The sequence below is a fragment of the Carcharodon carcharias genome, chromosome 1 (genome assembly GCF_017639515.1).
Source record: "Carcharodon carcharias isolate sCarCar2 chromosome 1, sCarCar2.pri, whole genome shotgun sequence".
In the NCBI taxonomy this organism is placed as follows: Eukaryota; Metazoa; Chordata; class Chondrichthyes; order Lamniformes; family Lamnidae; genus Carcharodon; species Carcharodon carcharias.
The window spans coordinates 29,933,129-29,952,221 of record NC_054467.1 but is presented as its reverse complement, the minus strand read 5'-3'; the positions used below and the strand labels follow the sequence as shown (position 1 = coordinate 29,952,221).

General features: G+C 41.0%; 1 protein-coding gene across 3 annotated transcripts in view; it reads right to left on the bottom strand.

Annotated features, from left to right (window-relative positions):
* LOC121272143 (nocturnin-like) overlaps positions 1 to 19,093 on the bottom strand; it is a 36,067-nt gene that overhangs the window by 3,284 nt on the left and 13,690 nt on the right. For 2 of the 3 annotated variants that reach the window (XM_041179025.1, XM_041180529.1), the window contains exon 2: positions 1,486 to 1,758. In XM_041179025.1, the coding sequence (XP_041034959.1) occupies positions 1,486 to 1,758 (273 nt within the window). Of the gene's footprint in view, positions 1 to 1,485; positions 1,759 to 6,533; positions 6,616 to 19,093 lie in introns of those variants that run through there. The other variant, XM_041179752.1, reaches the window with a different exon arrangement.

Here is a 19,093-nt window from a genome sequence, read left to right as displayed (position 1 = left end):
ATCCTGTTACAGCCTCAAAGTTCTATCCCCCGGTATCAGAGCCATAGCAAGGGGAAGATTTCTCAGTTGACCAGTACTACTAAATTGCAGAAAAAGCAGTGTGTTCAGCCAAAGGGCCACTTCGTCCCTGTTCTGGCTCTAGCACTAAGTCTTTGAATGAACTGAACCCTATCATACATTCTTTATTGGGTATAGGGCACATTCAAAATAGAGCGCTGATCCTGGCACTAGTCCAGGTTATTTAATTGCAACAGTGAAAAGCTCATTAAATATTATGACTCAAACTTAAAGAAAACTGCATTTGAACCACCAGCCTATGGAAAAACTGCACAGATCACTAATTTAAGAGTTGCATCTTTTTGCACATGGTGGTAAGATAGTGTGTGCGCGCCTCATCTAGGGGTTCATTATCTATGTGAATGAGACAAATTACACCACGGGACCCGAGAATACTTTTACATTGGAATTTCGGTGATCTAAAACAAACTTAGGAGTTTGGTGATGGGTCCAAAAGGTGCATGTTGTCCACAAACAGCCATCCTTATGCTCTGGGACAAGATGTGAACTTGTTGCAAACAGATCTTGCCCCCTTTATATTGTAGGTTGCAAATAGTGGCTGGAGTGTTGTTCTTCTGCTGCCACCAATGCCTCAATGTAATAACTTTTACACATGCATTGAGAATCATAACCTTCATTCAAAGGAAAGCAGCAACCTTAAAAAATATATATATTTTGCTGGGAAAGACCTGGTTAAAAGTTTTTATAAAAAGGGTACAAATCAAAGTAACAAGCTAGAAATTGTTAACCAAAACAAAGTCAACAGCAGCTAATGTTTCACAAAAATTAGGAGTATGCTGCAATATCCCACAATTTTATTCATGGATAGTATTTGGTCAGGGTGGGGGGAGGAAAAGGAGGTAATCACATTGCAGTAAACACAGGTTCGAGCTCAGCAGTGATGCCTTCATGCTCAGGCAGCCTGTCCACTTTCTGGACTCAGGCTTGAAGAATGATAATTGGGAAAGACATCAGAGTATAAGTAGTATTCACATAACCATCCTTTCAGGGGTCTATGGTGGGAGTCAATAATTGGATTTCTGCTCATGCTGATTTAGCTGGGCAGAGTTGGGCTATTAATACTTACCTCAGCACCTCTGCACTGAAGGAGGAAAGTTAAGCAAAATAAAATCAACTGGGGTTGATCACCATGCAGTGACCCTGCTGGAAAATCCATGTGAACGTCGGACAAGAACTGGATCAGCTGTGTCTGTGATACCCCACTTTTGTCAAACAGCTTTCTAACATTGTGTGGACTTGAACATGAACATTAACCATTCAGGAAAGTGGCTGGAGGGCTGGCACTGAATATGGAACAGTAATCCTACAAGAATTAGAATTTAACAGTCTTACTGTCATATTAAAATATCACATTTCCCAAATAAATTCACCACTAGTGCAACTGGTTTAATACTAAAAAGAACAGACCTTGTGCTAATATGTTCCATTGCAGGACCTTAATTGGACGAGAGTCACTGGCAAGATTACTTTTCTTTAGATACAAAAAATCCCGCTGGAGTCTGGGTGGACGGTTTTCAAGGACCTTCTGACATTCTTTAAGGAGATCATCGGGGTCCGTTGGATCAACTGGTTCCAAGTCTCTCTCGACACCATACTCCTGTGGCTGTGGTATTCTGTTATCGGTTATAGTTGGAGCCAGAGCACTATATAACCTGTTGGTACTGGTTCCCATAGAACATGCTAAAGTAAGGGGAAAGGAAAGGTAAAGTTAGTGGTATGGAATGTAGAATATAATTCAATGAAAATAAAAATGTGACAAATTTAACATGTTTGAGCAGAGTTTTGGCACAATTTCCAGATGCCAGCAGACTACTTCTTCCAAGTCCTGTATCAGTATTCTCTACTCTCTTGAAGGTGCTTGACTCATGTTGGGCTATTCTACAGATGCTGGCAACTGACCTCACCATTCTTAAAGTCCTAGTGTTAGGCAGCTATTGAGGCAACCAACATTACATGTGCAGGGAGAGGGCACAGGGTACATTCAGGAGGGAGATAACTGGTAGATTTTCCCTCTCTGCCCCTGGGTACCAAGGCCAACTTTAACAACCATAGTGTTGCTAAAATTGACAAACATCTAACTTCTGTTCTGGCCCAGATTTTCTGGCATTTTCTGCTGCCTTTAATGTAGTCTGACTCTCAAAAGAAAAAATAACTTAAATAGGGCAATCACATATGAAGAAATAGTTTTACATTATGCTTCTCTCATTGTTTGGGGCACCACACCACAGGGTCAATGAGTGGCAGTAACATTCACTGCCAGCCATCTTTAACCTGTACTTATGGGCACGACAAAATACAGCAAGTGTCAGACCTCTTGCAATGGTTCATTTAATAAATGCACCACCTAGTACGTGTAGTACTGAACCATGCAGAGCACAAATAGTCCTTTACTCAATGCCGATGTCTGCAGTTAGTCAACCTCACCCAGAAAGTGCCATCAGCAAACATGGAAAGGAGGAAAAGAAAATTAAAATATTGAGAATCAGTCCTGTTTAGGAATTAATTTTCCTGCAAGGATCAAGTCCAAGACCATCCTGTTGTGAATGACTTAGCACCACAATACATACTGCACTAGTTGACAGACACCTCACAGCCCCCAAATAGATTTGAAAAGGATATTAAAATATCTATTAACTCCCAGCCTGAACAGTATGAGATGAAAATATCCCCTCTGCCAACTGCAGGGAACTTCTCAGTTGGTGTGAACGCAGAGTGCCATACTGTCCAAAGCGCCATTCATTTGGCAACTGCAGAGAGGGCCTGAGGATGGCTGGAAATATATCATAATGGCATTCTGTGGATTAGGTTAAGATGGAATAGAGAGTTTGACTCTACATCTGGTTTGTGTAGCACCCAGCCTTGGACTGATGCCAAAATTTCACCCTGGGAAAATTGAGATGGGGAGAGCTATACTAACAGAATCAAGAATAGGATTTAGTATATGCAAGACAATTCATTGCATCCACATACCCATTTCTGGTTGTCTTCAATGCAAGCAAATTGTATAGCTACCTAAGAACAAGTGCGGGTCCTGACAGCACCAGACAATCACCACATTCAAGCTTATGACCATCTAGCACATGATCACACTAAGCTGATCGGATACACTGAACAGAAAAAGTCACAGCAAAAAGCCTGGATTAAAAGGGGCACAAATGATAAACAGTTTGCACAGCATGTAGGTGGGTGCAGTGAAACATCCACACTCCACTAAACACATCTTCTCCTGAGAGCCATGATAACAAGATGCTTCTCTCTAGTGATATCGTGAAACTGAGGCGTGCCCTGATACCACTTTTCAAATCAGGCTGACCGACTGGCTGAAGCTGCCAAGGAGCTGTGAACAGATTCAGATTGTAAAGTGAAAGCATCAAAAAAAAAGTCCCAATCTTTTACACTTTGGACAATAATAAGACTTTGCACTTGGTTAAAAAAAAGGACAAAAACCTTAATCGATACACACAGCACTAAGTTTGGCATTACTGTACTTGTGTAAAATCGCATTGAATGTTCAGGTAAAAACATTCAACACTCAAGATAGATCAAAAGCATATATTGTGCCATAGACACTGTGGATAGTGGGCACTAAAGGACAGCAACTTAAATCAATAATTAGTGACATTACATTACCACCTCTAGTTACAGGTTCATAATTCAAGATCATATTAGTGTTCAGAAATGCATGGGCTAAATCAAAGACAGCCAGCATGAATATGCGAGTCATAGCAGCACAGGAGATGACCATTCAGCCCCTGGGGCCTGTACAAGCTCTCTGGAGAGCAATCCAGTGAATAAATCCATGGTAAAAACAAGCTACCTTTTAAAAGTTAACAGATTATCAATTACTGGATAATTGAAATATAGAAGTGCCATTCATGGATTTGCAGAAAGTGTCTCACTAAAGGTGTTAGTAAAATTCAGGTGTATAGTGTTAGGGAATGTAGCAGCATGGATAGAAAGTTGGTTGGGAAGAAACAAAGTTGGGGTAACCGGGTACCACCTGGAATGGTGTTGGAAATGACATCACTGAGGAGTCAGTGCTGGCTCCAATTTTCTTCCTAATATATGTCAATAATTTGGACTTAAGCATAGGGAACACAATCTTAATGTACTGACAACACAAAAAGACATTTTGACAAATCGATTGTGAAATACCTCAGGAAGAAAGACAAATTAGTAGAATGGGCAGGAAAATGAAAGGTGCAATTTACCATAAGTATGAGGTAATACATTTTGACAGAATAAGTGGGGGTATATGCCTACTAGGAGGACAAATGATAATGAACAAAGACACCTTTGATTTAAATGCACAAGCTTGCAAATTGGACTCTGCTGTGCTTGACAATTGGGTGTAGAACAGAGATAAAAAGCAAAAATGTCTCAGTGCTGTCTTCTGTGCCCCAAGGGGCACAGAAATATGTCCTGACTCCATATTAGGTTGTGTGGTGTTAATGCATTGGACACTTTGCATGTTAACAATGGGCCTAGCGCCCCTTTCACCCTGGGGAAATTTGTCAGTACTGAACAGAACATGCACTGGGGATTGAAGGTAGTTGGAGTAGTTTCAGGCTGTTCTAGTAATGAGCCAGCACAGACATAATGGGCTGAATAACTTCCTTCTGAGCTGCAAACATCTGTGGTTCAATGGGAGTCCTGCCCAAATGTTGTCTTGCATAGTTTGGGGAACTTCCATAGTTTGTAATGCCCCCTTACACAACCAGGACTGACAAATTAAGCATCAAACAAAAGCTAAATTTGGGATCTTCCATCACTATATAATGGCTACATTCTTCAAAAATTTTTCAGGATAATTGCCTGAATAGAGGCTGATTTTTCATTGCAAAGCACGATTGAGTAACAGAAGCTGAATAATTTGAGGTACACTAGAACTGAATGTAGTAGAAGTCGAATTTTGGTAGTGAAATTTCCATTTGATGTGAATAAGATCCTTCACATAGCAACATTTAGGGTGGTAGTTATATGGTTGGTTTACACCCCAAACCATTAGGGAGCCACATTTTCATTCATCTTAGGAATCTGTGCTTGCACAAAAGAAGAAATAGTAGAATTGACCATGGCCATCTGTATTAGTGCACTAAGAAAGACTTAATGCAGGAAACTTGGCAACTCCAATTAGCAGACAGCAAAGTCCCACAAACAACAGGTAATGTGCTTCATTGATGTTGGTAGAGGGATAAATATTGGCCAAGGTACTGAGCAAAATTTCCCATCTCTTCTTCAAAATAGGACCATTAGATCCTTTAAGAGCCTCAATTTAATCTCTCCTCCAGGAAAGAGCACCTCAAGAAATACAGCAGTCCCTCAGAGTTGCATTGAAGTGCTAACTTGGATTCTCTGAAATGGGGCTTGAACTCTTCTGGCTCAAGAACTGAGAACGTTACCAGTGAGCCAGAGCTGGATAGCAGACCATCTACCATGACACCTATACATTAACAGGACATTCTAAGTAAAGGTGTTTCTTCATTGGGAGGCAAGGTCAGGAAAGCATGAGAGTTAACAAACCTAGATGAGATTTTCAAACTGGGGTCTGCAAATCCTTCATGCCCAGCAAAGGAAGGGATTTTCTCAGGGCAAATTTCTGTATTTGCTGAAATACTAACATATTCTACCCAATGCTGTACATACAAATAAAACATGTTTACTGCAATAATAGCACAGTTTTCTTTGGATAGCTGACGATGTCTTTTGCAATTTAGGACAGAGGTCATTATGAGTGCGTCAATATTTGCAGGGGTTCAAAACACAAAAAATAGTTAAAGCATTTGCCTCACTCAGGGGCACCTGTGTCTGCTTAGCGAGAAGAGGTCTGAATAAGATTCCTAAACTTTCTATGGAGGCAAATAAGAAAAAGAATTGAAACAAAATTAAAATACAAGTGAATTGACTGCCATGCAACACATCCTGTGATCTTGTTAGATTCTACTCATCTTATCAAAGTGGATATTTTCAGATGTCACAAAAATATTTTTATAATCTCTAGTTCCATTTCCTTTCAAAATACTGTAACTCCTAGCTAATTATGGCTAATATATCACATATTCTCCAATTTAGAGTGTTAAATCCATACGAAGTAACTATACAACTAGCAGCCTAAATGTTGCTATGTGAAGGATCTTATTCACATCAAATGGAAATTTCACTACCAACATTCAACTTCTACTACATTCAATTCTAGTGTACCTCAAATTATTCAGCTCCTGTTACTCATGCATGCTTTACAATGAAACATCAACCCCCTATTCAGACAATTATCCTGAAAAGTTATGAAGAATGCGGCCAAAGCCAAGTTCATTCTTCAGCATATAGTTAAACCATCTCAGATAAGCAGCAAGAAAATAGTTCCCCACCACTATTCTGATGTCAACCTCAGGGATCGCTATAAGGCAACAAGCAGCAAATAAGGTGCGAGTATTAAAAAACACTATCATACCCACCAGGTTGTATGAATCACCCGAAAAATTAGCAAAGAACCAGAATGATTCAAGCTGGTTGGATTCTTGTCTAAAGATTTGGTTTCAAGGGCAGACAAACTGTACAAGGACACAGAGGAGCTACACCACCTAGAGGTGATTTGCTGTACAGAAATCTACAGCTATGTCACTCAGCTTATCTCAAACCTCCCCCCACCTCCACAAAAAAAGAGCCTGCATCTGTACACATGACCTGGCACAAAATGCAAGTAGCCAGGTTGTTTTGCACGTCATTCAAAGTAACCCTGCCAATTCTTACATATAGAGGCATAACGTGCTATAGGCAAAAATCAGTGCATTAACTATTAAACGTCTGCAAGATCAAATGCCACTAATCTATTCTGATTGGGTGGTAGGGGAAAAAATTTCAGACCTTCATTGCCAGTTTAAATGCTATCGCTCTCTTCACCCCAACCACTGCCACCACATTTAAGCACTGTGGTCCTTGGGGTTCCAATTAGCCATTGCTAAGAAGAAAATGTGTTATGTGATACAATGCACCATGTTCTCACACTATTTCTTTTGATTACTAACTTAGTAAGAAAGTTGCATCACAACACAAGATGCAATAGGGCCTGATGTGAACTTTATTAATACACTTTCAAACTGCCAGTTTCCTTTACAGCTATCAAGACGTTCATTTTACATATAAAAGAACCTACCATCTACTTGAGCAGGGATTAATTAGAACAAGCATACAAGCATGCTGGAACAATGAACCTACCAAAATTAATATGAAATGTTTCAGGTAACATTCCTTTGACATTTCCATGAAAGAAATATTCACATTACAATTACAAATCAAAGTATTCTATTGGGACAGCAGAGTTGTTACAAGTAATTTTATATTCTGCAAAAACGTATATTTAAAGAAATGCTGATGATATTCCATCACAAGACAGACAGACATCAGTCTTACCGGACTTTTTGTGGCAATGTTAACAATGTAGATCGCTGCACTGCTTGTCTCCTCATATCACAAATCGAATTCGTTTTCCCCTATTTTCTCCCCTGGGATGTAGAACTGCCGAGGGACTTGGTGCCTAAACCCAGGGTATCTTAGCTCAGTTTTGTGTATTTTTCCTCTACAGTATGTTGCACTGTAAGATGTGGAAGAATATTTCTGTTTCTGTTCAGAATTTCTTGTTCTTAAAAGGGCATATGAGCAAAATCTCAGCTCTTCCAGTCTGGTATCCTGTTTACCTCACATAATAAAAATCACTCTACTTCAAAAGTAGCTCATTGTATGTGATGCAGCTCCTGTAAAAAGTTGTACAATACTAAATAAATCCAGATTCATTCCCTAAAGCAGGGGAGTGGGTGGAAAGTGGACCGAGAGGCAACTACCACCTAGAAGAGTAGGTGAAAGGAGGACCTGGAGGCAGTAACCACCACCTAGATGATCTATCCACTCCAGTCTGTGGCTCTAGAGCAGAGCAACCACATTCTGGGAGAAATTAAAATGTGATATCACAGCACAACAGTTAAGTGATTGGATGGTGAATATTTGCTCGTTTATTTTCAAAACTTGTGTAATTTATTACTAATTGTAAGGTTTTATTAGTTGTAGTAAAGTTTATTAACAGTAGTAAAGGTTATTGGTAGTAGCAATGCTTATTAATTAGAAATGAGTTAAGAATAAATTAACACATAATAAAGATGGCAGGGCAGGTGATGTGATGTGACTGCAGAATGTTGGTATTCCTGGACTCCCGGGTCATCCAGGGCAAACACGCCTACGGTAATTGTCTACTGCTTGAGGAGCTTCGGCTCAGAGTCCTTGAGTTGGAGGTCTAGCTGCAAACACTGTGATGATGCATTAGGGAGGAGGAAAGTTACCTGAACACTTTACACCAGGAGGCAGTCATACCCCTTAGGAAAGGGTCTTTCTTCTGATTTGGTCAGCGGTTAGGAACAGGAGGGTGTGATTGAGTGAGGCAGGTATAAGGACCCAGACAGTAGAAGTGGAGGAACCTCAGCCTTTGCAATTGTCCAACAGGTTCAAGGTTCTTGCAGCCTCGATGGATGAAAGTGGTTGCTGCAGCATGGATGAGCAAACTGACCGTGGCACCATGGTACAGGAAGCCATTCAAGCAGGGGGAGTTAATAGGAATGTTGTGGTATTTAGGGACAGTATAGTCAGGGGTATAGACACAGTTCTCTGCAGCTGAGTGTGGGGGTCCAGGTGGCTGTGTTGCCTGCCTGGTGTCATGGTTTGGGACATCTGCCCTGGTCTAGAGAAGAACTTGCAGTAGGAGGGGGAGGATCCAGTGGTCATAGTTGATGGCAGTACCAACGACATAGGTAGAATTAGGAAAGAGGTTCCGCTGAGGCACCATGAACAGCCACAGCTAAGTAAAAAGCAGAACTCAAGAGTGATACTATCTGGATTTCTACCTGAGTCACGAACAAATTGGTGTAGGGTAAATAAGATTAGAGAGATGAATGCATGGCTCAAAGATTGGTGGTGGGAGAAATGGGTTTCAATTCATAGGGCACTGGCACCAGTGCTGAGCAAAGTGGATGCTGTGCCATTGGGATGGTCTTCACTTGAATCGTACTGGGACGAGTGTTCTGACAAGTTATATAACTAGGGAGGTAGAGAGGGCTTTAAACTAAATATTGGGGGCAAGGGATCAAGTTTGGTACCATGTAAATTAAAGAGAGAAGACAAGGCAAAAGAACAAGGTAGCAATAAGGGAAATGATCAGAGCGAGGCAGGAAGGGGCCGTGTTCAAACCTAAGAGTGCACTAGATAAGGCTAGAGGTTATAAAAAAACATGAGAAGACATAACTAAAGGCTCTGTATCTGAATGCACGTAGCATTCGAAACAAAACAGGTGAATTGACAGCACAAATATAAATAAATATGTATAATCTGAAAGCCATTACAGAGACATGGCTGTAGAATGACAAAGACTGGGGCCTGAATATTCAAGGGTAGGTGACATTTAAGATGGACAGGAAGCTAGGAAAAGGTAGAGGAGTAGCTTTGTTAATTAATGATGACATTTGTACAAAAGAGAGAGATGACCTTTGTTCTGGAGATCAAGATATGGAATCAGTTTGGGTACAGATGAGAAAAATAAAGGTAAGTCACTGTGGGAGTGGTTTATAGGCCTCCTAACAATAATCTCAATGAAGGACAGGGCATACAGGAAGAAATAATATGAGGCTTGTGAGAAAGGTACGAAGATAATCAAGGGTGATTTTAATTTACATGTAGATTGGATAATCAGATTGGCAAATGTAGTCTGGATGATGAGTTCATACAGTGTTGTTGGGACAGTTTCTTAGAGAAGCATGTTTTAGTACCAACTGAAGAGCAGGCTACAATAGATCTGGTAATGTGCAATGCGACAGGATTAATTATTGACATCATAGTGAAGGTGCCCCTAGGTAGCAGTGATCATAATATGACTGAATCTCACATTCGGTTTGAGGGAAAGAGGAGTGGACCTAAGAATAGTGTTTTAAACTTAGACAATTATGAGGGCATGAGGACAGAGCTGGCTAAAGTGAACTGGGAAATTAGGTGAAGGGATAGGTCATTTTGCAGTGGCAGACATTTAAGGAGATATTTCAGAATACTCAAAGGATACATTTCAGTGAGAAAGAAAAACTCTAAGGGAAGGACACACAATCTGTGGCTAACTTAAGTTAGTATCAAATTGAAAGAAAAAGTGCAAAATTTCGCAAAGATGAGTCGCAGGTCAGAAGATTGGACAAAATATTAAGAATAGCAAAGAACGACTAAAAGATTAATAAGGAGGGGGAAATTAGGGTACAAGAGAAAGCTAGGTAGAAATATGAAAACAGATAGTCAGAATTTCGATAGGTATTTAAAAAGAGTAAATCAAATAAGCACTGGTCCTCTAGAGAGAGAGAATGGGAAATTAAAAATGGAAAAATAAGGAAATGGCAGATGAATTGAACAGATATTTTGCATCCGTCTTCACCGTAGAGGATACCAATAACATCCCAGAAATAATTGTGAATCAGGTGGTGAAAGGGAGGGATGAACTTAATTGTTTTAACTTAAAACAATTACAATCACCAGGGAATGGGTACTAAGAAAATTATTAGAACTAAAAGCTGACAAGTCCCCATTTCCCAATCGACTTCATCCTAGGGTCTCAAAAGAAGTGGCTGCTGAGACAACAGTTTTAATTTTAATTTTCCAAAATTCCCTAGATTCTGGAAAGGTTCCATCTGGTTGGAAAATAGTGAAATGTAACTCCTCTATTCACGAAAGGAAGGAAACAGAAAGGAGGAAACTACAGGCCAGTTAGCTTACCATCTGTCATAGGGAAATTGCTGGAATTGATTATTAAAGGAGGTTATAGCAGGTCACTTAAATCTCAAAGCAATCAAGCACAGTCGACATGATTTTATGAAAGGGAAATCATGTTTGACTAATTTACTGCAGTTCTTTGGGGAAGTAACAACCAACATGGAGAAAGGGGAGCCTGTGGATGTTCTGTACTTAGATTTCCAAAAGGCATCTGGCAAGGTGCCACATCAAAGGTTACTACCCAAAGTAAGAGCTCATGATGTAGGGGGTAACATATTAGCATGGATAGGGGATTGGTTAGCTAACAGGAAGCAGAGAGAATGGGTAACAAAAACAGAAATACCTGGAAAAACTCAGCAGGTCTGGCAGCATCGGCGGAGAAGAACAAAGTTGATGTTTCGAGTCCTCATGACCCTTCAACAGAACTAAGTAAAAAAAGGAGAGGGGTGAAATATAAGCTGGTTTAAGGTGGCTGGAGGGGGGGCGGTGGTGGTTGTAGGGACAAGCAAGCAGTGATAGGAGCAGATAACCAAAAGATGTCACAAACAAAAGAACAAAGAGGTGTTGAAGGTGGTGATATTATCTAAAAGAATGTGCTAATTAAGAATGGATAGCAGGACACGCAAGGTACAGATAGCTCTAGTGGGGGTGGGGTGAAATAAGACTAAAAAGGCATAAAAGGTATAGATTTAAAAATAATGGAAATAGGTGGGAAAAGAAAAATCTTCCCTTCCCTTCCTTGACCTCTCTGTCTCAATCTCTGGTGATAGACTGTCTACCAATATCCATTACAAGCCTACCGACTCCCACAGCTACCTTGACTACAGCTCCTCACACCCCGCTTCCTGTAAGGACTCCATCCCATTCTCTCAATTCCTTCACCTCCATCGCATCTGTTCTGATGATGCTACCTTCAAAAACAGTTCCTCTTACATGTCCCCCTCCTTCCTTAACCAAGGATTTTCATCCACGGTAGTTGACATGGCCCTCAATCGTGTCCGGCCCATCTCCCGCGCATCTGCCCTCACGCCTTCTCCTCCCTTCCAGAAACATGATAGGGTCCCCCTAGTTCTCACTTATCACCCCACCAGCCTCCGCATTCAAAGGATCATCCTCCGCCATTTCCGCCAACTCCAGCATGATGCCACCACCAAACACATCTTCCCTTCACCCCCCCCCCCCCCCCCCCCCCCCCCCCCCCCCCCCGCCCCCCGCCACCGGGTGGCATTCTGTAGGGATCGTTCCCTCCATGACACTCTGGTCCACTCCTCCATCACCCCTACTCCTCAACCCCCACCTACGGCACCTCCCCATGCATACGCAAAATACGCAACACCTGCCCCTTCACTTCCTCTCTCCTCACCATCCAAGGGCCCAAACACTCCTTTCAAGTGAAGCAGCATTTCATTTGCATTTCCCCCAACTTAGTCTACTGCATTCGTTGCTCCCAACGCGGTTTCCTCTACATTGGAGAGACCAAACGCAGATTGGACGACCGCTTTGCAGAACACCTTCGGTCTGTCCGCAAGAATGACCCAAACCTCCCTGTCGCTTGCCATTTTAACACTCCACCCTGCTCTCTTGCCCACATGTCTGTCCTTGGCTTGCTGCATTGTTCTAGTGAAGCTCAACGCAAACTGGAGGAACAGCACCTCATCTTCTGACTAGGCACTTTACAGCCTTCCGGACTGAATATTGAGTTCAACAACTTTAGATCTTGAACACTCTCCTCCATCTCCACCCTCTTTCCGTTTCTTCCCCCTCCCTTGTTTTTTCCAATAATTTATATAGATTTTTCTTTTCCCACCTATTTCCATTATGTTTAAATCAATACCTTTTATGCCCTTTTAGTCTTATTTCACCCCACTCCCACTAGAGCTATCTGTACCTTGCGTGTCCTGCTATCCATTCTTAATTAGCACATTCTTTTAGATAATATCACCACCTTCCCACCTCTTTGTTCTTTTGTCTGTGACATCTTTTGGTTATCTGCTCCTATCACTGCTTGCTTGTCCCCTACAACCACACCCTCCACTTCTCATCCCACCCACCCCCCCACCTTAAACCAGCGTATATTTCACCGCTCTCCTATTTTTACTTAGTTCTGTTGAAGGGTCACGGGGACTCGAAACGTCAACTTTGTTCTTCTCGGTCGATGCTGCCAGACCTGCTGAATTTTTCCAGGTATTTTTGTTTTCGTCAAGAAGAATAGAAAAGCAGCAAATTATTTAAATAGAGAGTGATTGCAGAACTCTGAGATAGAGGAATCTGGGTGTCCTGGTCCATGAATCAGGAAAAGTCAGTATGCAGGTACAGCAAGTGATTAGGAAGGCAAGTGGAATGCTGTTGTTTACTGCAAGGGAGAATATAACAAGTAGCAATGTTTTGCTACAGTTGTACAAGGCTTTTCGCGATGCATCTAGAGGACTGTGTACAGTTTTGGTCTCCTTGTTTAAGAAATGCATTAGAATCAGTTCAGAGCAGGTTCACTCAACTGATACCTGGGATGGTGGTTTATCTTATGAGGAAAGGTTGGACAGGCTGAGCCTGTATCCATTAGAGTTTAGAAGATTGAGAGGTGATCCTATTGAAACATACAAGAGCCTGAGGAGACTTGACAGGGTGGATGCTGAAAGGACGTTTTCGTTTGTGGGAGAGACTAGAACTAGGGAACTAGGGGACACAGCTGAAAAAAATAAGGGGTCACCCATTCAAGAGGGAGATGAGAAGAATGTTTCTCTCTCACAGGTCATGAATCTTTGAAACGCTCTTTCCCAGAGAATGGTGGGAGGCAGGGTCAATAAATATTTTGAAGTTAGAGGTAGATGGATTCTTGACTAACAAGGGAGTCAAAAGTTATCAGAGGTAGGCTGAATGTTGGGTCGAGGCCACAATCAGATCAGCTATGATCTTATTGAATGGCAAAACAGGCTTGAGGGCTGAATGGCCTACTCCTAATTTGCATATTCATAGTGATCACTGCTATCCTGATCAATCAACATCAGCAAAAGCATATTATCTGGTCATTATTGCATTGCTGCTTGTGGAGTTTACTGTGCGCACATTGGCTGCTGTGTTCCCTACATTAGAACAGTGGCTGCATTTCAAAAAATACTTCATTGGCTGTAGAGTGCTTTGAGACATCAAGTGGTTGTGAAAGTGTGAAATAAATGCAAGTATTCCTTTTTCTCTACATCAGTGACTACATTTCAAGTAATTACTAAGCTAGAAGCAAAATACTGCAGATGCTGGAAATCTAGAAAAAGAACAAAAATACAGTGACGTTTCGAGTCCATATGACCCTTCATCAGAACTAAGATATAGAAATGAGATGAAATATAAGCTGGTAGAAGGGGGTGGGACAGGAGAGCTCAATAGGGGGCCAGTGATAGGTGGAGGCCAAGAAGAGACTGCCAAAGTTGTCATAGACAAAAGGACAAAGGGGTGTTGACGATGGTGATATTATCTAAAGGATGTGCTAATGGAGACATAAAGGGTAGCAAGCTAGTGGCAGATGGCCCTAGTGCAGGTGGGGTGGGGGAAAGGATTGAAATGGGCTAAAAGATGGAGGTGAAACAATAGATCAAAAAAATTTAAAAATAGAAGGGAAAACAAAAAAATATAGTTGTAAAAAAATTATAAATTATTGGAAAAAGGGGAATCTGACAGGGGGTGGGGATGGAGGAGAGAGTTCATGATCTGAAATTGCTGAACTCAATATTAAGTCCAGGAGGCTGTAATGTGCCTAGTCGGAAGACGAGGTGCTGTTCCTCCAGTTTGCACCGAGCTTCACTGGAACATTGCAGCAGGCCAAGGACGGACATGTGCCGGCCAAGGCCCCAAGCACTTCTTTCAAGTGAAGCAGCACTTCACTTGCACTTCCCTCAATTTTGTCTACTGCATTCGCTGCTCCCAATGCGGTCTCCTCTACATTGGAGAGATCAAACGCAGACTTGGTGACTGCTTTGTGGAACACCTTCGGTCTGTCTGCAAACATGACCCAGACCTCCCTGTCGCTTGTCATTTCAACACACCACCCTGCTCTCATGCCCACATGTCTGTCCTTTCTCCAATAATTTATAATTTTTTTACAACTATATTTTTTTCTTTTCCCTCCTAGTTTTAAATTTATTTCAATCTATTGTTTCATCTCCACCTTTTAGCTCATTCCGATCCCTTCCCCCCACCCCACCTGCACTAGGGCCATCTGCCACTAGCTTGCTACCCTTTATGTCCCAATTAGCACATCCTTTAGATAATATCACCACCATCAATACCCCTTTGTCCTTTTGTCTATGACATCTTTGGCAGTCTCTTCCTGACCTCCACCTATCACTGGCTCCTTATTGAGCTCTCCTGTCCCACCCCCTTCTACCAACTTATACTTCATCTCATTTCTACATGTCTTAGTTCTGATGAAGGGTCATACGGACTTGAAACGTCAAATGTATTCCTCTCCGCAGATGCTGTCAGACCTGCTGAGTTTTTCCAGGTATTTTTGTTTTTGTTTCAGAAGTAATTCACTGACTGTGTAGGACTTTTGGAACACCCCAAAATTGTAAAAGATGCTAGAAGTTCAAGCTGTTGCTTTTTCTCACATTCAATGTTTATACTTACATAATGGGTTAACATTTGTGACATTTTGAACACATTAGAATGCTAATTCAATAATCAGAACATTATTTCTAATCTTTCACACAAATAAAAGCAAATCCTCGAATTCACTATGATTTTATAACTCAGCAGCCAAAGAATTAGAGTCCTGGGAACAAGGTTTAGGTGGTAATGACAACAAACATTTATATGGTGCTCCTCATAATTCTTATTAAACATATAAATAAGAAGCAGAGTGACTTTTCTCCAAGCGAGCACTTGATAGTTCATTCAATCTCTTTCTGTGTGTGCTCATATTTTGCTCCCCCGAAACCTCTGCCAATCTGTTCTGTTGCAGGAAACCTTCGGCACCCAAAGTGTTCACTGATTTGTATTAACAGATGCTGTCTAACTTGTGGAATTTCCCCAGTGTTTTCTGTTTATGTCTCTAGTTTATCAGATGTTGCTTGAAATTCTGTAAACACGTCAACTCAATTTCAGCTCAGGCACAATGGGCCAAACGGCCTCTTTGTGCGATGTCATTCCATGAATTACGAATGCCTGTTAACATATGTCAGTCATTGAGTCGGAGGCGGGTTGGGACTTATGGCAGGACCTGCAACAAATTTAACAGCCTATTTATTAGCAAACAAATTCTATTTCCAGAATCTATTCTTTATAAAAAGGAAGCGAGTGGACGATAAGGTGTGTAAAATTAACCTCAGTCACATATTGCAGGGCAGTCTCCAGGTGAGATTGATGGGGGAAGTAATCCAATTGTGTCCATTTTAGGTGGGAATACTGATGTCACCATATGCAATGCACAATTATATAACAAGCAAAACTATGACTAAATGTATCAAAAACGTAGCTTAACAGGACATGAATAAAAACACATTTCAAAACCTATTGGAACCAATCAGCATAGGTCCTCAGTTCTTAAATCACCTACTTTGCTATAAATCCACTGTCTGATGAATTATTTTAAAAGTTTCTGAAAAAAGAGACATGCTGTTGAACTTTTCATCTACACTCATCAGAGCAAATACGCAAGAATACCAAATGTAAAGGAAACAATGTATACTGCATGAGAAGAGAGTACTGATTGGTTGGCAAGTGGACTCAGGTAGAGGCGTTGCCATGGAGTTTGCACCAGCGAACAGCTAACTGCCAAACTTTTGTTTAAATCTAAGATTATCAGTCAGACTCGCAGTATGGCACACTTGTGTGCTAGAATCTATATATATTTACATACAGGGCCCTGTCTTTTGCAGACAGAAGTATGCCCATGCATTGGATCTGTTTCAACTAAATAAAAAATTGGGAGACAGCCATCCCCTGGTTCACTTCCTATGGCAGCGCCTTGACCAGAGCTGACCTACCTGGTTTGAATTTAAACAGAAGCTTGGCAGTTAACTGTTTCCTGGTGCATTCTCTATGGCACTGCTGCTACCAGCGTCCACTTGCCAACAAATCGGCACACACTTCTCATGCAGTATAAATTGTTGTTCCCTGTACAATTGGTATTCTTGAGTATCTGTCCTAACGACATCTCTTTTTTTCAGCAATACTCAAGTTCTGTACTACCAAACGACAATTAGAAAAAGTTTCATTTGATGAATCACTTGTAACTATCATGCACTGTTAGTACTATTACATTACAACAGTGCAGTCGCACACAGTTAATTACTAAATGATCTAGCTGTTCTCCTGTGGTGTTTGCAGAACCAAAAAATTCAGATTCAGTGTTACTGCTTTATACATAAGCTACCAGCTGAAATTTAAATCTTTATCATTGTTATCTTTGGTCAGCTCCAGAATATAAATTGTTCTTCCAGGTTAAAAGCTAAATTGTGCAGATGCTGGAAATCAGAAACAAAAAACCCAGAAGATGCTAGAATCCTGGAAACATCTTTTAACTGTGAAGTTTTCCCCAGGATCTAGATTTAATTATAAAATCTTACAGTTCTAAAGAAGGACTTGTACCCAAAACATTGACCTGCTGTGCTGTTTCTCTGGCACTTTCTGTAAATCTCTCTTTTTAGGGACATGGGGACAGGCCATTCAGCCCCTCCAGCCTGTTCTGCCATTCACTTGTCATGGCTGATCTGTAACTCAAATCCAATTACTCGCCTTTGATTCATATTCCTTCATACCCTCGCTTAATAAAAAATCTATCAATGTCAGGATTGAAATTTCAACTGACCCAATATCCAATCTTTTGGGTGGGAGAGGAGGGTGATGGGGGCCAGGGGAGAGAGGGAATGGGAATTCCATATTTTTATTGTCCAAGAGTGTGGTGTTTCCTGATTTCACTCCTGAATGCTTGTGGGTTTCTGTTCTGGGATGCCTGATGAGAGCAATTACCTCTTCTGTATCTACTCTTATCAATCCTTGTTTTGTAATAAACATCTCAATTAGATCACCTTTCAAGGTTAGAAACTCAAGTGAATACATACTGAGTTTATGCAACTAGTTCCTCATAACTTAAACCTTTCAGCCCCCATATAATATTTGTAAATCTGCTTTGTACCCCATTTAAGGCTAATATATCCTTTTTGAAATACATTCACCAGAACTGAAGGTGATATTGCAGATGAGATTTGACAATGGGTCTGTACATCTGAAGCATAACTCTTCCCTACATATTCCAATCCTCAAAATAAAGGCCACCATTCCATTGGTCATAGTTCATATCTGTGCACAGGCTTTTATGTTGCCACATTTAATATCAATTTATCTCTAATCACTTTCACAACAAGTCTAATATTCTTTGTCTTTTCCACAACTACCTCTCTTCATGTGCTGAGATGACAAGACTGTAGAAAAAAGCTCCATCACCCTAGGGCTGGTGCAGAACTGATTTAACCCATGCCCTTGAAAAATACAGCAGCTAAGCTGAATGAATCCTAGACTTTTTTTAATGCAAAAGTCCATCAAAATCATGACTTGTTTTGTCAACAGCAGGTTATCCTTCTGATCTAAAACCAATGACTCTAAACTTGAATTGTTTGAGAAGCATTTACAGTGACGGGGAATGGAAGCAGCATCATAGGATTTTATGGAAGGATCAGCTGATTGGGCCATATGACTTTCCAAATTTGTGTTTATCTTTATTATCGTTGTGCTACCAATCAAAAAGGCACAACATAGGAGCTCATGGTATTGGGGGTAATGTATTAGCATGGATTGAGCATCGGTTAACACAGACAGAATTGGGATTAATGGGTCTTTTTCAGGTTGGAAAGACATAACTAGTGGAGTGCCACAAGGATCAGTCCAAGGGCCTCAATTATTTACTATCTATATTAATGACTTGGAAGAGGGGGCAGAGTGTAATGTATCCAAATTTGCCAACAATACAAAAATAGGTGGGAGAGCATGTTATGATGAGGACATAAGGAATCTGCAAGGGAATATAGATAGGTTGAATGAGTGGGCAAAAATTTGGCAGATGGAGTTTAAATGTAGGAAAGTGAGAGGTCATGCACTTTGGTAGGAAGAGTCAAAAGGCAGGCTATTATTTAAATGGAGAGATACTCCATTTAAGTGCAGGACAGAGGGTTCTTGTGCATGAAACACAAAGTTAGCATGCAGGTGCAGCAAGTAATTAAGGCGGCAAATGGAATTTTGGCCT